Source organism: Martes martes (assembly GCF_963455335.1).
Source record: "Martes martes genome assembly, chromosome: 3".
Lineage (NCBI taxonomy): Eukaryota > Metazoa > Chordata > Mammalia > Carnivora > Mustelidae > Martes > Martes martes.
Genome location: NC_137890.1, coordinates 70,348,631 through 70,375,039, shown reverse-complemented (window position 1 = coordinate 70,375,039; position 26,409 = coordinate 70,348,631). Strand labels below are relative to the sequence as shown.

Sequence of the window (26,409 nt, the reverse complement as noted above, 5' to 3'; positions counted from 1 at the left end):
TTTTCCATAGCTTTAAGTCTAGGAATAGCATATTTATTCCTGTAAGCTAAAGGGTATGGAAAAAAAAAAAAAAGTATAGACAGTATTTCAAAAGAACAAGTTCCCTACCTTATTGTTTGTCAGTGGATTTTAAAGGGACTGGCTCTTCCCTGAAGCATATTGGCTTTCTTTTGAACTTTTTTAATTTTTATACCCAGCTCTTCATCACCAGATTTAAGCTCTAGCACTAAACTAACAGCAAGCAGAAAGAGCACAGGACAGCTAAATGTGAACCCTGGGGCGGCCAGTGGCAACACAGCAACTGCAGAACGGAGCCGGCATCAAAGAAGCTTTTCTGTGCCCAAGAAATTTGGTGTTGTCGACCGATCCTCCGACCCACCCAGGAGTGCCACACTGGACAGAATTCAGGCTTGTACCCAACAAGGCCTATCCTCAAAAACCAGAAGCTCATCCTCCTTGAAGGACAGCCTCTCAGACCCATCACACATAAACCATCCAACCAACTTGCTGGCCACCATCTTTTGGGTCACAGTGGCCTTGATGGAATCTGATTTTGAGTTTGAATACCTTATGGCCTTGAGGCTGTTGAATAGACTGCTGGCTCACATGCCGCTGGATAAAGCTGAGAACCGAGAAAAACTTGAAAAACTCCAGGCACAGCTCAAGTGGTCAGACTTCTCAGGGTTGCAGCAGCTGCTGCTGAAAGGATTCACCTCCCTTACCACCACCGACCTGACCCTGCAGCTTTTCAGTTTGCTCACACCAGTATCCAAAGTATCCATGGTGGATTCATCCCAAGCCATTGGTAAAGCCAACATCACTCTTTCTCTTACAGTTCTGGTGGTGGTTGTGTTTATGTTGGGTGTAATAAGGTAATGGACTTGGTACTTTCAACAATTCTGTTTGGAAATGGTCCTTTGGGAATAGTTTGTCATTTCTTTCAAAACTGTACCTAAAGTAAATCTTAAAATTACTTAAATTGTGGAAGACATGTTTAAGGCAATAGCATAGAACGGGCAGAAGTAATATATTGGTCGTTTCTTTGTGCTTTCCAGATCAAATCGCAGATACTGTCAGTTTATTTCATTGTTCTTGTACAGATAAACCTTCTTTCTCTTTTTTCTTAACTCCTGAATCTTTTTTGTTTTCTTAGCTTTTTTTTTCCCCCTCTTGAAAATTCACTTGGCTCCCTATCATTTTGAATTAAGCCAAATCACCAGCCATATTTTTAATACCATGGCATGTGGCCCAGAGTTCTTTTCATGAAGGTAGAGCTTAATACAGTGGTACTAAGTCATTATTTATCATTTTAAAGATTATGTTACATGAGGAAGACCTAAATTTGTTGGCCTATGTCCTCTCCTACAAGCTATTCTTAAAATGCAGTTTTTGATTAAAAAGTTTCAAACTAGTGCTTCAGTTCATTTTAATCTGCTTTTTTTTTAAGACTTTATTTATTTATTCCACAGACGGAGATCACAAGTAGGCAGAAAGGCAGGCAGAGAGAGAGGAAGGAAGAAGGCTCCCTGCTGAGCAGAGAACCTGATGCGGGGCTCGATCCCAGGACCCTGGGATCATGACCTGAACCGAAGGCAGAGGCTTTAACTCACTGAGCCATCCAGGCACCCCCATTTTAATCTGCTTTTTGAAATCTCTGCCAGTCATCCTGATTCACAGCCCATGGCAAAACAGTAACCATAGCTCAGAATTACTTTGAGTTTCTCCTCTGAAACTTGTGTCATTGTGGTTGTACATTTTTTTCCTGGATTTCGTGTTAGATCACAGTATAGTTGGCTCAAAAGTCTGCTTTACATCACCTCGGGATAAAATCTGCAGTATTCCTTGCCACTATTAACAGTTAAAATGCACCATATTCAGCTATTCCCACCATATCTTCTCTGATCCAGGGTTTCCACTGAACGTGTTGTGTCTCCTGCCCCAGCTGATCCAACATTTTGAAAATCCCAATCAGTTCTGCAAGGATATAGCCGAAAGGATTGCTCAGGTATGATTTCTGGCTCCACACTCAGGTGGATCCATGTGGGCCTTCAGAAAGGTCCAATACTAAGCAGAAATTGCTCCAAAAGGGAAATGAGTTTCAAAAAACCTGAAAATCATAACTGATACAGCTGGTAATTGACATCTCTGAGTAGCTGATGCACATTGTCTTGTGGTTTCATTATTGAGAAGACAGGTGGAAAGAATCTGTGAAAATCATATTGGCTAATTACTAAGACAAGCACTTCTGCATTTTGTCAAATTGACGTGTTTTCCAGATCCCAGAGCAAAATTGCAAATGTATCTTACAGCAAAATTTCTGAAACATCTTTCTGTTCGTCAGGCTATTTTATCCCTAATTGATTCTCATTCTCTTAAAAGGTGTGTTTGGAAGAGAAGAACCCCAAACTTTCCAATCTTGCACATGTCATGACCCTTTATAAAACACACAGCTACACAAGGGACTGTGCCACATGGGTCAATGTGGTCTGCCGATACCTCCATGAAGCATATGCTGACATTACCTTGAATATGGTGACCTACCTGGCAGAGGTAAGCTCTTCAATGAAGGATAAGCCTCCTATAGTTTTCTCGGGTGAAATACTTATATGGAATGAGTAATAATCTCTTCATTTATTGACTGCCTATTATATATTATCATAGAGGCTGTATGGAATCATTTTAAATCCTCACAACATACTATCATACAAAAAATCCGAGTCTCAACCGGGTTAAATAACCTGCCATATGTTTAAGGTGGCAGAGCCAGCCTTTGAACTGAGGTATACCTGCCTCAAAAGCTTTAATTCCTTCTTTTTACTACACTAATACCTGCCAGAACCTTCCAGAAATTGGGAAATTGTATCCTAATTTCTCCAGGTGTTCAAATCTTATTTAAGGAGTTACTTGTGACTTGATATGTTTAATGGTTGTTTGCACTAAACTAATTAGCAAAGCTTCTGTTTTGAAATATGCTTTTTAACTTGAAGTTTGTGTTTTATACTGGAATGGGATTTTCATCACCCTACAAATGTGTTTCTAGCACATTAGCTCCAAGCCCCTGTGCCCATTGGTCCTGGAATACACAGCATATCAGACAAGTGATGAAATGTGTTCTGGTAGCACTTCTGGTCACTGAGTAGCTTAACACACGAGGTCATGAAATCTGACAGAGATGGCCACTAACAGCCACCTTTGTTTAGTGTATTTGCCATTGCTTTTGCTTGAGGGACATGCATGCCCACCTCTTGCTAGGGCCTTTTCAGAAGTGCTGAAATCAGTGCGTTCCAACTTTTCTTTCTTATGTCACCAGTACAGGGTGCAGATAGATTGGAGAATCAGTCATACTCTGAAAGTCTCCACAAGACTAAACCCTTGTACCTGAAAGAAGGTCCTCACCCCATCCATCAACACTGATAGTTGATCTGCAGGCTTTTGATTTGCAGTCTGGGTCAGCAATATGTGAGCTGCATTCAAACTGTCAACAGCCAAGGGTTCTTTCCACACCCCATCCCTGGCACTTTAAGGAGCAGCTCTTATATGCCACCCTTCTGCTTTGGATAACCACCTTGGTCACATCTGTCCCTGCAAGAATTAGTCAGAAAGCACACACATCCCTCGGCTCACAAGAGATACTAGGATAACCCACGCAAATGCCCTGCTTACGAAGGCAGACGATGCCTGTCTTAACGTGAAGAGCAAGTTAGCAAAGAGGTAGGACTTGCTTGCATCACTAGACCTAAAGTTTCAAAAATCCAAATGGGATGTGGCACAGACACACATACATATTATTCAGACTTAAAAAGAAATAAAGCATTGACATGTGCCACGACATGGATGAACCTTGAGAACATGATGGTAAGTGGATGAAGCCGGACGCAAAAGGACAAGTAGAGCAGGATCCCGCTTCTACAAGGTGCTTCTATAGAATAGGCAAATCCGTAGAGATCGAAGGCAGACTGGTGGTCACCAGGGCCTGGAGACAGCGGGTAATGGAGACGTAGTGTTTTAGTTAACAGAGTTTTCGTTCGGGCTAATGAACAAATTCTGGAAATAAATAGTGGTGATGGTTATACAACAGTGTGAAAGCCCTTCACGCCACTTAACTGTGGTCAGAGTGGTAAGTTTATGTTATATACATCTTGCCACAATGAAAATAAATAAGAATGGGTTACCTAATTTGTTCTATTGAGACTTTGTTACAAACAGTCACTGAAAATTTTATCATAAACTTAACTTCCCACCATGCATAGTATATATTAACTCCCATTTCAAGTACTCATGTGTTGGGCGCCTGGGTGGCTCAGTGGGTCAAGTATTTGTGTGTTTTTTCAGGTGTTGGCGATGCACATACATATAATTTTAGGTAGCTGTGGTCAGTATTGCCCATGAGCCTCCTCTGTTCATGCAACATTAACTTTGTGTTTGCGTAGTGTCACATTCATCAACTGTGGGATTCTAACAGGTTAATGTAACCCAATTTGCTTAAACATCTCCCCTGTTGTTTATACTCATAATCTTGTTCTATTACAAATGGTCCTTTTATGTAGACTCCTTATTGGGTAGCATCCAGGTGATTTCTTCTGGTGGCATCTCCCAAACTAACTATCCAGGTAAAGGGCATGGAAACCTGAATACATTATGTAGTTCTACACATTTGGGAAATTGGTCTTCACAGAGATTTCTCCTATTTACAATACTGCCAACAGTGTATAAATGTGTTTTCCCATATCCTCACTACATTTTATTATCCCTTTTATTCCTTTTTTTAGTTTTATATTTTTATTGGTATTTTAAAATTATTCTCTTTATGTATTTCCTCTAGGAATAATGTTCATTTTTCCACAAAATAGATTTGCCTAATTGTTCATTTCCTCATGTTTTAACTGCTCAGTTATTTCTTTTTTTTTTTTTTAAGATTTTATTTATTTATTTGACAGAGAGAAATCACAAGTAGGCAAAGCAGCAGACAGAGAGAGAGAGGAAGAAGCAGGCTCCCTGCTGAGCAGAGAGCCCGATGTGGGGCTCGATCCCAGGACCCTGGGATCATGACCTGAGCCGAAGGCAGAGGCTTTAATCCACTGAGCCACCCAGGCATCCCTGCTAGTTATTTCTTCTGACCACTTTTGATGTGGAAGTCCAGCATTTATTTGAATAATTTCTATAGTTCTTTTTTTGAACAGTAACTTTTTATTATGATGTCTGTCATATAAATGTTCTCATTATTTTGCTTTCTTTTTTGAAAATAGTGTTGAAAATGAAAATAGTATATGTCCATAAAAGAAAGCTCAGTAGGTACGGGAAAGTGGGGAAAAGAACAGGAGGTGGAGATAAGAAAAAACATCCAAAATCATTGTTATCTAGAGAGAAACACTGTTAGCATTTTGTTAGATCTCTTTCCATTGTTATTTCTCTGTAACACCCACCCATTCACATCAATTTTGGCATCATCTTCTATACAGAAATTGTATATCCTTCCTCTTTCACTTAATATTATCTGATAGACTTAATATTATCTCATAGACTTTACTAAAAATGTCATTCTTGGGCACCTGGGTGGCTCAGTTGGTTAAACGTCTGCCTTTGGCTCAGGTCATGATGCAAGGGTCCTGGGATCAAGTCCTACATTGGGCTCCCTGCTCAGGAGTCTGCTTCTCCCTCTGCCTCTACTCTTTGCCACTGCTCATTCTCATTTTCTCTCTCACACACAAATAAATGAAATCTTTTAAAATGTCATTCTCCTCATCATGTATTTCATCATACAATTTACCATAATTTTGTATCCATTTCCCTAGTGTTCAACAATTATATTGCTTACAGTGCTTTCTTGTTTAGCTTTGAGGGTTTCTTACCATTATAAATAATGCCTTGGTGAAATTTCATATATAAATCTTAGTGTCTATAGGTTTGGGAAAGTTCTTAGAAGTAAAATTACTATTTCAAAAGCTATAAGCTGTTTTTAGGACTCTTGAGGCCAAATGCCAAATTATCCAAGTTGCATTTCCACTGGGTGTGTAAGAATACCCATCTTATATCCTCAACCATACTGATCATTATCACTTGGGAAACTTTGCCAATTTGATACCTAGTAACTTGTGTCTTTTTTGTTACTTTGTATTTTAAATAATTAGTGGTATTTGGTGCTTTCCTTTTGAGGTTTCTTGTATTCCACTGTGGATATGATATCTATATATTCAAAACTACTTAAACTACCTTTAATGATGTCTTCATTTCTTTAGTGGTTAGGATTCCCCTTTCCTTAAGGAAGTGTGTGACCATAAAGGTATAGGGGGGCATCAGTGCTCTTGAACACCCCTGAACAGGCTGGTATCACACTGGCTGACATTGTGCCTTGCCTCCCACAGCTGCTGGAGAAGGGTCTCCCCAGTATGCAGCAGCCCCTCCTCCAGGTGATCTACAGTCTGCTCAGCTACATGGACCTGTCTGTCGTCCCTGTAAAGCAATTCAATGTGGAAGTTCTGAAGACCATTGAAAAATATGTGCAAGTGAGTATTTGGATAATGTCACTTATGAACAGGGATGTTTCCAGAGAGTCATTCCAGAAAGACTGAGGGTTTGTAGCTTGTATTTGGCTGCAAAGCTACAGGCGTGCCAGGCAGCACACTCGTGCATTGGTATCCCTAACCCAGAGAACAGTCCATGGTGGTGGTTGACCACACCCCTCGTGGTACAGTGATGGTGCATTCCTGAGCCCTCAGAGGACGTGTTTCTGCCTCTTGGGGCTTGCAGGCTGAGTATTAAAAGCACACACCTGGATGGGAGGATGCAGGAGGGTTGTATTTGTAGTATCCTATTTCAAAGAAGGAAAAGAGAGAAGGAACTCAGATGTGCCAGGTTCTAGGCCAGGTGTTTCCACATGCAAAGTGTTAATTCAGTGGTTAAAGTTGTCACTTTAGAGTGGAGGGAAGTGAGGTTAAGCGACTTGCATAAATGTGCTTGAAAATACTGCAACAAACAAACACAGGAGTGTACACAGGGAGTTGCAGAGTTCAAGGCAGATGCTAGGTTCTATCTGGCTAAATTCATCCACAAAACCATACAATGTAAATTTTAGACATGTTTCCCCCATCATCACTTCAACATCACATCGCTTGCCAAAGCTATGTAATGCTAAGAATGATTTCCAAGACGTCTCCATTTTCCATTTTTCAAGTGGCATTTCTCCAAAAATCATTGTGCACTTAGTAGGCATTCAGTAACACTTTCTGACTTCACAGAAGTCATGGGAGCCAGGGGTTCAGTTCACCTTTTTCTACAAGTCATGTGCCCCTGGTAAAAAGAAAAAAAAATTGTTTGACTAGGCTGCCTATTCTAACTCCAGACTGTGGGTTATCTCTGTTACTTGATATCTTCTCTTGAATGATGGCTAATTTCACATCCACATCATGGCCTCCCCTGTGCAGAACTTAACGGTGAAGGAAATGTGTTTTATTTCATGTTCTCTTATTCCAAAGGCTGGGTAAATAATAATAACTTTTATCAAGTTAGTTTATCTACGCTCAATATTTTTGTGGGAGAAGTCCTTCAGTCTGCCTGGGGTTTGTCAGGGAGGAAAAGATGGCAAAACCAATGAGTCTTACAGGAAGAGTAAACCCGTGATAAGCCAATAAGGAGAGGAAGGGCGTTCCATGAGGCGAGAGTAGCATAAGTGAAGACACAGTGGCAAAGAGAGCTTGCCTGGTGTGAGGAACTCCAGGGGCGGCCTGGGGGAGATTACTCCTGTGGGCTCTGTTCAAAGAGTGTGGACTCCACCCTGCCCATCAGAGGGAGCCCTTGAAGAAGTTTAGGTAGGGAAGGGGCTTGGTCTGAAGAGTTCTAGAAAGATCACTATAGTTGGGGAGGTTATGCTGGACTTCCTGTAGAGGCCATTGAAATAGTCCAGGCAGGAGCCAGAGAGGATTCAGCTGACCCGCTCCCAGCACAAATGGAGAGGAGGGAGCAATTTATCAGGAGGCAGAGAAAGATGGGAGTCAAGAACAGCTCCCAGAGTTGGGTTGGGTCATGTGGAAGATATGAAGTAAGAAGACAAGAGGCAGCCAGCAGCAAAGGGGGCAGCAGGAGTCAGGGGAGTAGGAGAACAACCAAGGAAGACTGGAAGCTGGAGGTGAGGAGAGTTTTGAGAAAGAGTGAGTGGTCAATAGCATAAATGCATTGGGCGAAGGTTTTTATTCATATGAAGGATGTACCTCATTGGCAAAAATGGTACCTTGTAATGTTAAACTTCTGTTTATTTGATTATGGGCAAAATTTGCTACTTTTTTCAGATTTGCTTATATCTCCTCTTACATATAAATTGTCTTTTTATGTCATTTACCTTTTACACAGGATGGAATTTGCTGCACTGTATTCAATCTGTGAATTCAAACAGGTCATAAGAAGTTTCAGTAGCTTTGGTTTGGTTTGGGGGGGGTATTTTTGTTGTGTTTTTTAATGAACTTGTTTTTGACCATTGAATGTTTTATTCCCTTCAGAGTGTTCACTGGAGAGAAGCTTTAAATATCCTGAAGCTGGTAGTTTCTCGATCTGCCAGCCTTGTTTTGCCTTCCTACCAGCACAGTGACCTGTCCAAGATAGAAATACATCGAGTGTGGACCAGCGCTTCTAAGGAGTTACCTGGAAAAACCCTAGACTTCCACTTTGATATTTCAGAGGTATGTGATCTGTTTCTGTCCACTTCAGCAGGGAGAAATAGTGGCAGAGGTCAAAAAGAGAGGAAAGAGAGACTTATTTTACGTTTATTTCAAATTAAGCTTGCTCTAAGGCCTAAATTAGGTTCTGTTTTTTAAGAACACATCAAGTGTCATATTCTTTGAGGCTCTCAATTGGCAGCTTCTAAAACCAGAAGCTAGCCTCAGTTATTTTTTTTAAAAAATGATTTTTTAAAAAGATAACTTTAAAATGGAACGATCTTAAGCATTTTAAACCATGACCTTTACTCCTCCTTTGTATGACAGGTGTCCTGTCCTATCTTTACATCCACAACTTTTGCTGCCCGAACTCCCAGCCAGACCAGCAAATGACTGAGATTTACAGGAATACAGAATCTGCCTTTACACTTGCTTCCCCAAGCCACACTGCTTTCTAGACCCAGTAAAATTATCTGAAGTCTTGCCTTGAGGGAGAGGGGAGGGAGGAGGGAAGGGACCCGTGAACCAAGCTGAGGAATCAGGAAGAAGAGAGGGTAGAGAGTAGTTAGGTCCACCTGCTGTTCTGTGAATGGACATTTGGGAGGCCTGTACTTAAGCTAAGATGTATAAATCCTTTGCTTTCCTGTCTTGCTTACCCCAGGCCTCATAAGCCCACCAAGGCAGGAACTATGCTCTGTGCCTTTGGTTATCAGGGTCTGGTTCTGCGTCTGGTGCAAGATAGGTACTTAACAGTATTCTTCAACACTGCTGAATGAATAAATTCACTGAAGGAATAAACTGGATGTGGTTATGTGAAACTTACTTGCTCTATGAAGTAGGTTGCAGCCTACTTTTCACACAGTGACCTCATTGACCTTCTGTCCTTTCAGTACACAGGTTGAGATACCCTTTTCTGCCATTGTGATACTTGCAACTGTATTTAGGATGTGTATGATAGCAAGGTATCCAATCCATTGGTTTTTAAGTTTTTAACACTTTTTTTTGCGTGGCTGAGGGAGAAAGCTACTTTTATTCCTTGAGGGAAGTTTGTTCTATTCGAAAGGGGTACAGAAAACAAGCAGCCAGTTGGCTGCCCACCCCCAGGGACCCAGCTGCATCAGAATAAAAAGCTGGAAAAACAAATGGAGAATTTCCAGCCGGTGTCCTCCACCTCCGAGCGCAGGCCCACAGAAGGGTTTCTGCAGCCTCGTTGGGGCAAAAGTGTGGACGGTACTGTCTACCCAGCCACCAGACCCAGCATGAGAAGTGAACTCTCAGGAAGAGAATGTCTAAACTGTTGCCCTAGTACCTGGCCCCAAACTCATTCCTTTAAATAATCAAAAGGATATAATCCATTTAAATAAGTTTTTAAATACTTGAGAGTATTTAAAATTCGAGAAGAAGGGAAGGAACTTGTTATAAAGGTCTCTTGTTATAATGATAAGAAATCCTTTTCAGTGTAAACATCTGAAAACTATTTGCTTTCCTGAACGTTTTGCTTCTCATCGTTATCAGTGGTTCTAGAGTATGTTTAAGAACAAGCAGTTGGATTTGTTTTCAGCTGCTAAAGAGGGTGGGAAGATGTTGAAGATGTAAAATGCTTTAGAATGTGTGTTTGAACATCAGGAAAATGAGCCCGCTTGTGACTCTGAACTTCTCTAAGGTTTAGTCACACAAGCCGTGCTTGGTTGCTGCTGGGTAGAATGATCCCATATTCCACAGAACTATTAAACAGATAGGAAAATGTGAGCTTTTTTATTCCTTTTTTTTTTTTTTTTTTTTGTCAAGACACCCATCATCGGGAGGCGGTATGACGAGCTGCAGAGCTCTTCTGGACGGGATGGGAAGCCCAGGGCCATGGCTGTCACCAGGAGCATATCGTCCACCTCATCAGGCTCCAACTCCAATGTCCTTGTTCCTGTAAGCTGGAAAAGACCCCAGTATTCTCAGGTACAGAATCCTAAGCTCCCAGGATTGGAAGGGAGTTCCCTTGAGCCCAGCTGCCCCTGTGATAAGGCGCTCCTTCATCGCCAACCTGACATTGCCCATCGAGGCATCAACACTTCAGAGATGAGGATCTTGTGGCATTCCAAGGGAACCTATTTTATCTTTGAACTGCTCATTACATTGAGGTGAAGTCTGATGTTTGCTGCTTCTATCCATTGGTCTTAGTTCTCTTAAGACTTAGAAAAAGAAATGTGACCTCTCTTTCACATGACAGCCTTTCAAATAGATAAACCCATTCCCTCTGCCACTAGCCCAAATGAGCCCTCTTTTCTCCAAATAATGCATCTTTAGTTCTCCTAACCCATTCTGCATGATAGGGCTGCACAAATGCAGAATCTGCTTTTATGGTTGCTTCCTCAAGCACAGTGCTCTGTAGACCAGTAAGATTGTCTCAATTCTTACAGTGATGGAGAGGGGCAGAAGGAGGGAAGAGATTAGTGAATGATGCTAAGGGGTCAGGGAGAAAAGAGTAGGTAGAAAGTAGTCAGATCTACCTCCTGCTCTGTGAATGGACATTTAGGAGGCTTGCGCTTAGTCTATGATATGCACATACTTTGTTTTCCAGTGGCCCTTCTGACCGCTGTCCTCTAAGCACACACTCCAGTCATAGTCTCCATAGACAGTCTGAGCCACACGGAGCACAGTGGGCTGCTGGATCCCTCTGTAGTTCTGTTATCACAGCCTAAGGCTGTATTGCTGTCGAATGAAACCTCTGCATTATTCAGTGCTCTTCAATAACTAACATGACAGAAGCCCGGTGGAAAATTACCTTAAGTGGAAAAGGAATTTATTAACTCCCATAGCTTGGCTTCACGCACAGCTGAATTCTAGTACACAAAACGAGGAACTGGATCCTTAACCTCTCTCTCTCCCCTTCTCACTGTCCTCCCCTTCCCTTCCCAGTGGTAGCCTTCCTTCCCTCTCCAGAGACTTCATTCTCAAGCAGACTCTTGTCTTATGAAACACCAACAGCCTCCAGCAGCTCCAGATTTGCACAGTCTTTGGCTCTGATGATTTTAGGACAGAGGCTTTCCTTCCCCAACATCCATACCCATTCTAGAGAAGGGACTCTTGCAACATGTGTGAGGGAGGCAAAGCCCCACTTAATGCAAGAGGAGCTGTTCCCAAGATAAAAAGAGGGATGGTATTATTGGAAGAAGGTCAAATGGTGGGTGCTGAGCAGGGCACTACAGGGTTCACCAAGGTTACGAGAGGGGAATGTATGGCATGTTACCTGCTGGTGCACTGCTGTTTCTCAATGACGTTTCATTGAGCTGTTGAGCAAGAGAAGCTACTATACTTTCTTGGGGATTTGGAAAAGAGAAGAAAAATATACATCCCACTTCCAGGTTCCTCTGTGTTGATTACTTCCTAGAATTGTAAAATGCCCACAAACTTAGGGAAATATTTTAGCAAATCTCTCGCCATCCACTTACATCAAGGTCTTCCTGTCTTTGACCTTGAAAAGACATGGTATTGAGTGTCCCTTCTATAATTTTGGAAAGAAGAATACAGTGAAGCCAAATTCCATTAAGAAAGAAAAGCTATGAATGATACTGGCCTCCTAGCAGTCTCCATATTAACTTAAATCAGATTAAAAGGGAAATCATTTTCCAGAGTTAGCAAGATTGCTTTAAGAGCATTTCTGAAGTACATTAACATATTTTAGGCCCTGGCTACTCTTCCTTTTCATTCTCAACTCACCGATCATCCTGAGATCTAGTTTATCTATGTCATTGGAAAATGTGACAGTTTATAGAAGAATCTCCATGTGTAAGTACCTAAAAATAAGGCTCATGAAGAAAAGCAAAAGGAATTGAATCTGTTTAACTTTAGAAAGAATAAATTGAAAAGGATTTAATATGGCTTGCAGATAATTGAATTTTTTAATTCTGCAGAAGGTAAAGTTATTCTCCCATTTGAGGAAAATAGATTTGTGCTGGAACATAATAGATTTAATTTAGGTATAAGGAAAGCCTTGCTAATGCTGAAAGTTGTAACAGACAAGATTATCAAGGGGAGTCAGCAGTATCTGCTGAAGAACCAGGGGCTGATTTTCACCCCCCTCCCTTGGGAAAACTTAGATCAGCACTGTCCAGTAGAAACATAATGTGCGCCTCATTTTAAACTTTCTAACAGTTGCGTTTTTTTTTAAATAAAAAGAAACAGATAAAATCATTTTTAATAACATATTTTATTTAATCTAGCATATATCAAATATTATTATTTCAATATGCAGCCAATATTTTGCAATTATTAATGAGATACTTTGCATTCCTTTTTCATTCCCAGCCTTTGTGTATTTTATGTCTCGATTCTCACTGGTGACGTTTCGGGGCCCATAGTCCAATGTGGCTAATGGCTTCCGGTATTGGAGAATATTTGATCCCAGGACCCCATGATTAAAAACGTGTTTGTGTGTCTCTTTTCCAGAAAAGGACAAAAGAGAAGTTGGTGCACGTCCTTTCTCTGTGTGGCCAAGAAGTAGGATTAAGCAAAAATCCATCAGTAAGTTCTGTCATGTATCCCATGTATGTCGGTACCATGTCTTTCTTACCTTCAATCTTTTCTAGCTTTAGAGAAATCTGCTAAGAATTACAGGTGTGATACCCACCATCTAGATCAAACCCCTAGATTCTCTCCACACTGCGATTTTTAATCTCACTTAGCTCAGAAACAATGAACGATTTTGTGGGCTATTTGCTCTAGTTTGTCTGCAAGTAAATACTCAGTTGTTTTCATTGTTTAAGATTTCTTGGATTTTTTTTTTTATAAAGATGCTCAGACGTCCTTATTTACGACTCTCTCCTGCACCATCATATTTAATATACATTCCTCCGGGGTGCAGTTTTGCTCTGTGTGTGCATACCGCTTCCTGTGATGTCATTGTTTTACTCGTGCACCATAGGGATGGAAATAATGATATATCATTATGGGATTTTTTTTCTCTTATAAATGTCCACTGATGTTACAGTTAAAACAGAACAACAGCAGCATGCCATTGGGCTTTGGAATAAATGAATAATCGCAGTGTTTGAATTTAGTCTCTGAAGCTTTTATATGATTTAGAAAATTCAAGTTGTGAGTCTACTGTAGTCAAAGCAATAAAAATCTCAGGGTCTGGTTTCACTGGACATTTCTTTTTTTTAAGATTTTGTTTATTTATTCGACAGACAGAGATCACAAGTAGGCAGAGAGGCAGGCAGAGAGAGGGGGGAACAGGCTCCCCGCTCAGCAGAGAGCCTAATGTGGGGCTCGATTCCAGGACACTGGAATCACGAACTGAGCTGAAGGCAGAGGCTTAACCCACTGAGCCACCCAGGTGCCCCTCACTGGCATTTTTATTTCATCCATATCTCAGCATCTTTGTTATCAACAAAAAAATAAATGGCAAACTAAATATTTTCCCAAATAAAGTAAGAATGAGCAAATGGTTGCTCAGGGAAGCTGTCTTTTCAGTCTCAGAATGTGTCTGCTAGTGTAGTTCCTGAGCAGGTGAAATGTTAGAGATGCATACATTCTCGCGCAGGCGCAGATTGGTGTCTTCTTATCCAGGGAAATGTGCCGCAGCCAGCCAGCAGCTAAGCTCGGCTTCTGCTGAAGTCACCTTTCTCGTGTTATTGATCAGTGGGCTTGTTGCTTGGCTCCAGTGACATTACCGAGGGCAGAGGGGTCGAGGCAATCGTGGCGGGGGCAGGTAGAAGGAGTGGAAAAGAGCACTTTGCCTCTGCAGGGCAGCCCTCCAGCGAGGGCCATTGCCTACTGCCCTTGGGGCTGGCACGTCCTCCTCAGTTCTAAACTGCCTGCTTCTGTGCTGGGGCTCTTCTAGCTACAGATGTTTGCCTGGAGCAGGGTACAGACGGGAGACATGGCACTAACTGGGAAAAGAGCCTTCGATGGAGGGAATCCAATTTCTGGCCCCATCTCTCATGAACTAGGTGCCTGGCCCTCAGTGCTATTGATCCCAGAGACCCAGTCGCCATCCCTGTGCAAAGTGTGTGTCATGGGCCATTTTATGAGAACATAGTGCCAACCACGGGACTGTTCTCAAACACTGTGGGGGGAAGAAAGTACATTTAAAATCTATTCTTTTTTCTTTTGAGAGACCTTGTTATACTAAATTCTTATAGATGATTTATCTGCTTTTCAAGGAAGACTAGACATTATAATGTTTAAAAAAAAAAATCATATTGAGGGGTACCTGAGTGGCTCAGTCAGTTAGTTGAGAGTCTTACTCTGGATTTTGGCTCAGACCGTGATCTCCGGGTCATGAGATCAAGCCCTGCCTCAGGCTCCCGGCTCACTAGAGTCTGCTTGAGGATTCTGTATCTCCTTCTCCCACTGCCCCTCCCCCTTCTCACACTCTAGAAATAAATAAAATCTTTTAAAAATCATATTGATCACTTTATTTAATATCAATCTATTTTCAGGAGAGGCTGGATAGCAAAACAATGAGGTTCATTTGCAGTTTCTTATTTCTATAAGGTTCTAGTAAAATGTCCTGGTGGAAAGAACCTAAACACAGAAGATAGTTTTAAAATATTAACATACAAAAGCTCTTAATAGGGAAAAAAAAAACAGTTTTGTTCTGTTTATATCAACAGGAAAGGAATTTAGGTGTAAATTACGAGCATGGCTGCTCAGATACCCGTCTGTAATTCAGATGCGCAAGGAAAGTACTTTTTGGCTTCTGTTTCTTATTCTTTATCAGTTCCCGGTTTATCTCTGAAAGGGTTAAATCTTTTGCTCTTACAGGTCATTCTACAAGAACATATCTTGGTATCAGTAATCCTTAAAATATCATGTGCTCGTATGTTTGTGAAGTGTATGTGCTTGTGTACAATTCCTAACCTCAGTTCAGAAACAATGGAAAATTTTTTGGCTGCCCTAGTTTGTGAACACACACTCAGTGGTCACACACACACACACACACACACACACACACACACACAGGTGGGATCCAGTCTTCATCCATTACAAAGCACCAGTGTGACTTGAGTATTTTCCTCTTGCGTGAACTTGCGTCTTCGCAATGAGTTTAATCTGAAGGCACCTGTCCAACATAAATAATGAAAGAACATTCTAAAAATACCCACTGAAGGAATTAGGTGTGTACTGGGAATAGAGGGCCCTGAAGAGCCAATTACGGGTTTTGTAGCACAAACACCCGAAGGGAGAACGGTCTCTCAGGAGAGGACGCTTGTGATTCGCAGGTGATTTTTTCGTCGTGCGGGGATCTGGACCTGCTGGAGCACCAGACGAGCCTGGTGTCTTCGGAGGACGGCGCCCGCGAGCAGGAGAACATGGATGACACGAACAGCGAGCAGCAGTTTAGGGTGTTTAGGGACTTTGATTTCCTGGATGTGGAGCTGGAGGATGGAGAGGTACGGTATATTCTCTGTAAGGAATAACCCACTCCGCTTTTCCTTGACTAACGGAAACAGTTTCTTTTTACCCGCTAAATAACGAGGTTTTATGAGCGAGTCCTTAATTGGAAAGCTGTAAACTTTATTTTGAATCAGCTTATTCAAAGGACAGCAGCTTAACTTTGGCAAAAGTTACCACACCCTTCCTGTCTGAGTCCACGGCGTAAGCTGCCAAGTTATTTCTAAATGGCAAAGAACTGACGTTTAATGATCCCACAAAGACTGTGTGTGCACAGTCCAAAGGTGAACTTAAAAAAGAAAGAAAGAAAGAAAGAAAAGAAATCACAAAAACATTCAAGTTCTGAGCCCGTTCGCTGGTACCTGGGTAAAATATGCTAAGCATCTAATTATTTTTAAAGTGAAATTACTCTAATTCGATTGCTTCAAAGCTTGCCTGCTCCAACAGGAGATGGGAGCCTGAGGGCTCCAGCATCTTTGTGCTGTTTGATGAAATCATTACAACTTGAAACAAGATAGAAGGCGCGTGAGAGCTCTGCTCTAGGTCGGTAGCTAGCGTTCCCGACACCTGGAGCAGCTCAATTCATGTCTCAACCAGCAAATGCAGATTCGGGGATTTGAATGATAATTATGGTAATAGGATGCTTTCAGTTATGAATCATGATTTTGAAAACTAGGATTGGAAGGAGGGGCATCATTCTGACCCTCTCATTTCCAGCTGGGGCTAGTCTCAGCCTCATGGAGGAAAACAAAATTGACTGATGGCAGACTAGCATATGTAATACGCCTAGTCCCGAGCCGGCTCACCGGGTTCCTTAACACACTGGAGTTCACGTTTAGCTAAATGCACTGATTTTCCCAGAAAGAGAAAGGGCTTTCTGCCAGTCTTTCAGTTAAAGTAGAGGCCCATATTCAGTTTATCAGATCCTCTGATGGGCATCTCCTGACTTAACTATGAACTTGTAGGAAATGGTGCTTCCATTAGCTGCTCACCTTCCCTAAAAGGACATGATTGTGGACCAGTTCTCTTACACTGCAGTCAGGCCAAGGAGCTATCGCTTTTGTTCTTCCCATCCATGGCTTACCCTGGATGTCCGGGGAGAATTATGTCGTCAGAATGAAGAATGTTTTCTTTACCTGTTCTTTCTCTAGAAAACAAGTTTAGCAGACCCAGTCCTTAAGACATCTTTAAAACAAGTGTCAGCTTTTCACCTTGAATTAGTAAAAAGTATTGCAGTTTTCTGACTGTTAATAACTAAATCAATAACTAAGTGGGGTGAGGATTGTTTTTAAAAGTTTAAACCAAAATACAACCATTTAGAATGCTTTCAAAATGTCCCTGGGGCAGAGCTACGTGGACTATCAGAAGATTAGCTCCCTGATCTGGGCCACTGACCTAATCTTTGTTCTTTGGCTAGAATTCAAGCTTAGGTACCCTCTTTACTCTGGAAGTTAAAGAAAGGAGGGAAAGCTTAATGAAGACAGGGAGGTACCACTTTCCAGTCTCAGCCAAAAGGAAAAAAAAAAAGTGTTCTTGGACATGACCTTGCAGGAGTGATATAGAGGAATCAAACACAATTTCAGAAAAACGAAAAACTTTCATTTCTGTCAAAACAAAGGAAGGCAAATTTGAGGTGCCTCTCAACTTAAAAATCAATATTATTCTAATGTTTTTCAGGAACAATAAATAATGAATACTTGCTCTTCCTTCTAGTGTTCTATTATCCTAGCAGACGAGAACTTCCAAAATCATAGTGATCATTTTATCTGATATGATTAAGATTTTATAAGAAACCTAAGAGTGTGAGGGTATATATTCCATCCAAGTAGAATAAACTATCTGATAATGTTTTGCTCCTTCTCAATAAGATTATAATAAGGGATTCTAGCAAGTTTACAGAGTGCTAGAGTAAAAATGCTCGAGCTTTGGTCAGGCAGGTCCAACTTGGAATTTCAGCTCTCCCACTAATGTAGCTTTATGCCCTGAAACGTGGATGCCATCTCTCTTGACTTCCTCATCTATTAGATGGGTATGCTAATACCTGCTTGTCAAGTTGAGGCAGGGAGTAAGATAACCTCTACGGAGTGTCAGGCACGTAGCAAGCATTCCTTTGTTCTGTCATTGGTGAATAATTTCAGCATAGTCTCATCTGAGGAGCCAAGCTTATCTGGCGTCTATTATCAAAAAAGAAAGACAAGTTTTTTGTTTTGTTTTGTTTTGTTTTATGTCTCTTCCTTTTCATTAAATAGTCTCAGGATGTATTGACTCCTATCTGTAAGTTCACCTTGGGATTTTTCTGAATCTTTAAAAGGTAATGTGTCCTTGCTATTAATTGCACACCAGCAGTGAACATATCCTAACCGAAAACACTTCCGTCTCGGGAGGTAGATCAGGGGATGCCACCTTTCTTCCCCACACTTGGTGGCCCTCATTCGTTTTCTCACAACATTTAACAATTTTCTCACAAATAAAAATTTAAGCATCCGCGGCCCCCTCCAAAAAAAAGTGTTGAGGAGCAGAAGTTGCTAGTCACCAAAGTGGCAAGCTATTCCAGAAATTGTATTTATGATTTATTACCCCAGCTACAACATCCACCCCTAAAATGGTTGGAACTTCCTGGTGTTTGATACTGATTTCTCTCTTTGGAGGGTTGTCTATCTTTACCTTTTTTTTTTTTTTTTGGAAGTCACATCTACTGAAGCCTATATTGTTGGCCCTGTTTATTGCTATTGTGTTAAAACTAAGATGAATGCACTTGAGTATCTTTAATCATTTTAAATAGACCTCTCATTTGTTTTTCTGTCCATTCATTCTGCTACCAAGGAACTTCAGGTAAGATGATTGCTATCTTTAATTCAGATATGCTAAGTAGATGTTTTGCATCATTGCAGACTTATAACAACATAATTGCTTTTTTCCTCCCTTCTAGCATATGTATGCTTGTTTGCGTGCATATTTACATTGAGGTGTGTGTGATACGAAGATTTTTCTTTGTTGCTCCAGTATGGAAATATATTTCTAAACTATAAACACAAATATTTTCTAAGCTATAAACACTATAGTTTTAAAACCTTGAGATACCTAGTCTAGAAGCTGCATAAGTATATCTCTTGAGCGAAAGTGAGGTTTTAAATATGAAAATCTATGGAAATGTTATGATTTCTGAGAAAGCAGCTGTCCAACTGGATTGGTTCTGGGGTTCAGTTCTCTTACAAAAAGTGAAGTCAGCAAGCTGCAGCTAACAGTGTACCACCAGCACTTTCAGTCAGATCCTTTCCAGGCATGAGATGCCTGGAAATGCACTCTCCAGTGCATTTAGATGCCTTTCCAGGCACTCTATCTGTATGGCGACTATATAAAGTTTCATCCAAATGAGAACCATTTCTCAAGTAACAGGAGGTGCTAATAATAACTGCATGTAGACAACAGTCATAAGCCAGGACCGTTGGGGGCAAACTGACCTATGAGCACCCTACTGTACTTGTGTCATGCCAGACTGACTCTGAGAAGGTGTATACTTGAGGAAATATATTTTGACCACGCTGCACCTACGTTCTTTCAACAATAAACCTTACTTTGACAGAGTTCTAGAATAAAAAAAATTATTTCAAAGAATATTTTTTCTGACACTTCTAGAATGTTCATCATGAATACTTTCTCATCTCAGTATAAACCCTGAGTAGTTATTTAAGTTTGATAACTGGCAGATGCAGATTATCTTGAATAATTAGCCCTGTCCTGAATTTCTCACACATAGAAAATCTGACATAATCAGTAGAACACTGTTTTGACTTTTGACCACATAGGTTGACTTTTAATAACCACACACATGAACTTGAGCTAAACTATAGCACTATTGACTTTTTTTTTAAAGTTCCATCTTTTTTTATTATTGTGGCATCATTAACATATATAATATTATATTACATTGAGCTGCACAATATAATGATTTTATAGTCATGTATATTGGGAAATGATGGCCACAATAAATCTAGTTATCATCCTCACCACACAAAGTTACAATTTTTTTTTCTTATGATGAGAATTTATTTTATAATTGGAAGTTGGTGAGCACTATTGACTTTCAATAAGCACATACTTGACCTTGAGCTAGACTGTAGCACTGTTGACATTTTAATAATCACACACTTGACCTCGAGCTAGACTATAGATACCCATACTATAGATGCACTATTGCATCTCAGTTCTTCAACCACTACCAGGGAAACAGTTTCAACACGTTCATCTCTAATGGAATTACTGCATCTTCTAGAAAGACACCCAGATATCCCTCCTGCAAGAACACCCTTCCCTTACCCCTAGTTCTCATGCCTGGTGCATTCAGGTCTTCACCAGAGGTGTAGTCGTTACAGTAGGAACAGTGATCCATGCCCAGGGTAGCATTCCCTCACCCGAGACATCTGTATTTCTCTGTAAGCTCGTGGTTCTTCTCGGGTTCAGTGTGCAAGATGTCCAGAATTGTTGCCTAAGATAGTTCATCCAAGCCATTCACTGATGTGGTACAAGAGAAACAGCTTGAGGAATTAGGTTTCATATTCATATTTGTGTACTTCTCCCAGTAATTTGTACCTTTCTCTCCTTTTTCTCTATATTCTTATTATTTTCATCTTTTTAATTTCTTCACACCTAGCATTTTATTTTTCTTTCCAGAACTCTTGCCTCTTCCACATTTTTCTTTCAGTTTTTCACTGATATAGCTATTTTAAAATCCCAACACAACAGTTAATCTTTTCTATTAGGAAAAAAATTATTTGGTGACAGTTTATCATAGCAGATACAGATAAAGGTAGAGATACAGATGAAACAGCAGAAACAGCTACTCTTTATAATCAAACAGTCCTAAGAACAATCCTAAACATCATATATGCGGATAAATCATGATAATTTTTGTATCAGATCCAGAATGGGTTTGGGATTCTTACCTATTGCCTTCTACCACAAATAGCCAAAAAAAGACTTCAGAAAAGTTAAAGCATCTGTTATATGAGAGATCTATGAGGATGGCAAGCTTTGCTCCATTAGGATAGAAGAAATAGAAAGAAGAAAGAAAGAAAGAAGAAATAGATCCTTAACCCAAAGGAAGATTAATAAATTTAAAGCTTATACTTTTAACAGTGATTTTACACCTCTCATATTATGTGATTATGCTACTCACTGCGCTCCCACCAGAAAAAGTTACTTTATTTCAGCAAACCATCAGGCAGTGTTTCAAATGACTTCTAAATGAAAAGATTCTGGGCTAGATTTCATTCAGTTAATATATTTACATAGGTTAGAACTTGCTTATCAAGGGACCGGGGAAGACTTCTCTTCCTTTATTCCTGTTTTAACAGAGAGAAGAAAATAAAACCCAAATTACTTTCTAGGGAAGATTTTTGTGTTGGACAAATATGCTTATTTAATATCAAATGGTCTGTAAAGAAAGTCCAGGATATGAGAAGCTCTAATGCCTGCACTGCCACTTAGTGCAGGTCTTGGAAATGAAAACGTACAAGTCAGCATTAGCGCTCGGTACCAGGTCAATCATCTCAGGTCCAGGAAAGCAACAGTTTTCTATGTTGGGACAATTATTGAAAGGTGAACCTAAAGCAAAAGTTAAGCCACGCTGCTCTGGCCTTTGCATAGTGCATGACTCGTCAGACTTCACTCAGCTGCTCTCAAATATTCTTTTAACTCTGCATTTGATCTGCGAAAACTGCTGTAGCAGGAACAGGCTGGAATGTTCACCTAATACTCTTCTACTTAATATCCAGAGGATGTGGAATGTGCTATACAGCATAGCTCCTACTTTTTCTCCTTCCGAAAACAGTACTAAATGGGCCAGGGAGGGGCCACGCCTCTTTGGCGATTGTTTTAATAGAAATGGTCTCTTCCTTACTGATTTTCGGACACTTAGATCCTTATAAAGTTGACCAAAGTCACCTTTAAAAAAAAACAAAACAAAACATGATATTACCCACCGGGCCCAAGAGAAGTGTGTAATCACTTCTTCTGGTAATTCTATATGCATTGAGGTGAAAATAGTATGCTTTACTACCCTTCACATCACGTAAACAAAATATTTGGTACCAAAGTAGACGAGAGCTTGGGAGTTCATAACGAAAGCGTTTCTTTCTAAGCTATGACTAATTGAATGTGTGAAGGTGTGAGTGCAGGAAGATTCTGGCATAAAAACCAGCCGATGCTGTGATTTCAGGGTGAGAGTATGGACAATTTCAACTGGGGAGTGCGCAGGCGTTCTCTGGACAGTTTGGACAAGTGTGATATGCAGCTCCTGGAGGAGCGCCAACTTTCGGGAAGGTCTCCCAGCCTAAATAAAATGAACCACGAGGACTCCGATGAATCCTCGGAAGAGGAGGACCTCACAACCAGCCAGATCCTGGAGCACTCCGACCTAGTGAGTAGGCCTACCTTCCCACCCTGGGAAACGGGAGACTTATTTTTGTAATTGAGGCAGGAGCGTGGTTTCCAGGTGCCGCTAAAGAAACTTGGCACAGCTGCTAAACTTAACACCCAAAATGTCAGGGGGTGTCTGACTGATGGTAATAACCAGCCTCTTGTCTACAGGTTGCAAACAGACACAAATACTGGGGTGTTTGTTAGAAGCCTTGAACACCATCAGATCTGTTAAGGCCTTCGCTTTTTCTCAAATATGTTTACGAGGCTGGACTCTTTTTAAAAATGCGTGAGACATCTGACGTTTTTAGGAAATATAATGGACATTTGTTTGGGGTTAACTGCAAATATGAGTGCTTGTGTTTTGAGAGTTCTGTGCCCCAATGCCCTATACCAGCTGCTGGGTTTAAGTTCCAACAGTAGTGAGATAGGCACGTTAAATAATATTTGTCACCCCAGAATGAGCTCGCACAATGGTCTGTACTCTTACATAAAGGATCATTTGAGCTTTTAAAGAAACTCCACACCGCATTTTATTTGCTTTGCTCTCTCTGCAGATCATGACTCGCTCCCCTTCTGAGGAGACGAATCCCATGGAATCGCTCACCACAGCCTGTGATATGACCCCTGCGGACCCTCATTCCTTTAACACCAGAATGGCAAGCTTCGAGGCGTCTTTGTCCGATATGAATAATCTGCAGATTTCTGAGGGCTCCAAGGTGAAGAGATTTGGGCAGTCATGATTGTAGTGTCTTAAAGAAAAAGCACTTCCAATTTTCTGAGAAGTCTTTGGGGGCTCTAAGTGGAGGGACTGTATCTTTTTTCTTTCCGACTTTTTTGAAATAATTGAATTTGTGCATGGGAGCCGATGTTTGGAAGTTGTTTTACCTTGCCAAATGAGCAGCCATCTTCTTGTTGGCTGAAAGAGATTCACTTTGAGGTCTCATTCAAGTGAGACATTTTGCATTTTCCATATAGCAGGAATGCTACTGATTAATGATAAAACTAATCAGTGTATGTCTGAGCGTATGGATAATTTCAACTGAAATTTGACTTGGAAACTGCTGTTCTTCGTCATGACTTTTACAAAACAATATGCTAAGTGAGGTGTGGGTGTCTGCATGTACTTGGGGAAATTTTTTCCTATGTAGGAACCAGTTACACAATTTGTACATTGATTCCACTCTGGCATTTTGGCATACTATTGGCATTTTCAGTGTTAATCACAATATTATGCCAGATTTAAACAAAACTGTCCTAGCCAGACTGAGGAGAAAAGTAAGTAACAGATACAATTTTCTTATTTAAAAGGTCAGGTCTTTAAAAATCTAACAATTAAAATGATTGATTAAATTACATTTAAAGTTAATTTTATCAAAATTTCCCTAAGATATCCTAATCATAAAACGATCCACACTGTGTTCACATAAGTGCCCACATATATGCCCTTTAGTATAGAATTGTATTTTCTTAAATTACAAATAAAAAATAACCTACTGTTGGTAGTAGGTGTCCTTTATCCTGACTTTGCTATGGTAGTATAAGTTTGAAAGAGAAAGTTATAAAACGATTTTTAAAATGTACAAAAGTATATTCTTTCTGATACTTCTACTAGAAAAATATATATAATACTGGCTGTTGTGTATTCTTTTATAGTGCACTTAAAACAGATCTGACGTCCAGGGAAATCAAAATACTTTAAACCAAGAACAACCAATCAAATCATAATGACTTAAAAACGTTGAAGCTTAAAAAATCATTTCTGAGAGCGCCTCAGTGCAGAAGGACTACAGTCTGGATTCTCAGAGTCAGCAAAGTCCCTTTTCTTGCCAAAAAAAGATCCAGAAAGGAAACTTGTCTGAGATTAAAATGCCTAAGATTAGTCCTAAGATTAAGAAATTACATTTCATGGGAAGCACATCACAAAATAAGTGTGCACTTATTAGCATTTGCTATTTTCAGTCTTAGAATGGTCATTTTCTCAATTTTGATTACTAAGTTACATAGATTTCTCCTAGAAAGCACTACCTGAGTGGTAATGTATTTATGAACTCATGCAAGAATCCTCTAATTCAATCAAGGAAAATTTAAGTCTAATTTCTGAAAGGCTCTCTCTGTTTTCCACCCGAGCTGGGCTTCCACAATGTGCAATATAGCTGTGATGTGAGAAAAGAAAAATAAAAGACATTTTTGTAAGAACTCAGCCCTCCCCCAATAGATTCAGTTTATGTACACTAATAACCCAGACCAGTCACCGGCGGCCAGTCTCGTTGGCACCGCTGTAGTTTTAAAAAGCCGGAAAGAGCAGATATGAATAAGCCTCTGGAACTCAGGATTTATGAGCAATTCCTTCAAAGACATGAGATATCTTGTTTCCCTAACATATCTTTAAACACCCCTCTTAATTTCTCTATTAATCCTAAATTCAGAATACCAACTGGGTAGCCAGCCAGCAACCCGTGATAATGCTGAAATTCATATATATTTCCTTTTTGCCTGGCTTCGGTTTTGTATTAAGAAAATGACTCACTGAAACATGTGCGTGTGATGCCTTCCTCTCCTCTTCTGGTCTGTAACCCAGTTGCCTTCCTTCCTCTCCTAAAGAACAGTCAGTTCTCCAGCTGAGTCCCCCTGGCCCGCATTCAAACCCAGCCTCTTTTTCCATCACACTTGCTGCATCTCCCTCCTGCCCCTCACTGATCCCAGCTCTGCCTGACCCAGAGCCCTTGCATTTTGCTGCTCATTCTACAGCAGTGTGAGAGCAGCCTCTCCTATCCATTATCTTCAGGCGGATTCCAAGAGTAAAGCATGTATGTAAATGGGCCTTAGAGGATGGACAGTATGGAAAGGCCTAGCAACATGGTGGGCTCAGTGACCAGCCGTGGACCACTCATGCGTCCTGCAGGTAGATCTTGAGCATTCACTATAGCAGTCACTGGTGATTCTAAATTCCAGTTTCCATAGGTAAAGGAATTCTGTATCAGAGCATTCCCTCTGGGTAAGCTCACTTTAGAAAGCAAGGTTTGGATAGTGGAAAGAGCTCTGAATCCAAGGGCCCCGATTTATCTACTTGATGTCAGGCAAGTCCCTTCCCCACACATGAGTTTCCTATAAAATGTGAGGGCTGGGGGCACCTGGGTGGCTCAGTTGGTTAAGCGGCTACCTTCGGCTCAGGTCATCATGATTCCAGGGTCCTGGGACGGAGCCCACATCGGGCTCCCTGCTCGGCAGAGAGCCTACTTCTCTCTCTCTCTCTCCTGCCACTCTGCTTACTTGTGCTCTCTATCTCTCTGCCAAATAAATAAATAAAATCTTTTTTAAAAAATTTTTAAATAAAATGTAAGGGCTAGACCAAGGGGTCTCTGCAGTCTTTTCCAAGTTTAGCATTTATACTCCCATGATCATGAGTCAAATAGGGCAATCTACTGAGAGCCTCTTTGGAAACTATTATAGGCAAGACTGAAAAGAAGGTGAAGAATGAACAGTACTTTGGAGAATTCCCCAGTCCAGTTATACAAAGTGATTGTATTGTAGTCGGAAAATCAATGCCTCTGATTTCTATCACTCTCGGGATTTGTCTCTTTTATTTTTCCTTTGAATAGACTTCCCCAAATATATTCTTACATGGTTGGGGGATTCTTTCCTCTTTTTCTTCTTCCAGGCTGAAGCCGTCCAGGAGGAGGAGGACACGGCCGTGCAGGAGGACGATCTCTCCAGTTCTGTCAATGAACTCCCAGCAACCTTCGAATGCAGTGGCAGCTTCAGCCTGGACATGACTGAGGCAGAAGAAAAGGGCGACAGAGCCCTGGACCAGTTTACTCTCGCAAGGTAAAGAAGCCCCTGGTGGAAATGAGTGGTGACCGCGTACCTGGCACCTGGCACGTTGTATCACATTCACTGTATGTCAAGTGGAAGGTCACACGGCACTGCCGGGACTTCCTAAAGAAGAGTCGAA

At 40.8% G+C, this 26,409-nt stretch overlaps 1 protein-coding gene across 1 annotated transcript in view; it reads left to right on the top strand.

The window, feature by feature from the left end:
- The window catches only part of FRY (FRY microtubule binding protein), a 260,339-nt gene that overhangs the window by 201,748 nt on the left and 32,182 nt on the right, over positions 1-26,409 (top strand). Inside the window, exons 44-54 of the mRNA XM_080799698.1 lie at positions 198-805; positions 1,908-2,005; positions 2,380-2,550; positions 6,363-6,503; positions 8,490-8,669; positions 10,434-10,595; positions 13,086-13,160; positions 15,866-16,036; positions 22,255-22,455; positions 23,012-23,173; positions 26,116-26,282. Coding sequence (XP_080655824.1) covers positions 198-805; positions 1,908-2,005; positions 2,380-2,550; positions 6,363-6,503; positions 8,490-8,669; positions 10,434-10,595; positions 13,086-13,160; positions 15,866-16,036; positions 22,255-22,455; positions 23,012-23,173; positions 26,116-26,282 — 2,136 coding nt within the window. The remainder of the gene's footprint in view (positions 1-197; positions 806-1,907; positions 2,006-2,379; positions 2,551-6,362; positions 6,504-8,489; positions 8,670-10,433; positions 10,596-13,085; positions 13,161-15,865; positions 16,037-22,254; positions 22,456-23,011; positions 23,174-26,115; positions 26,283-26,409) is intronic.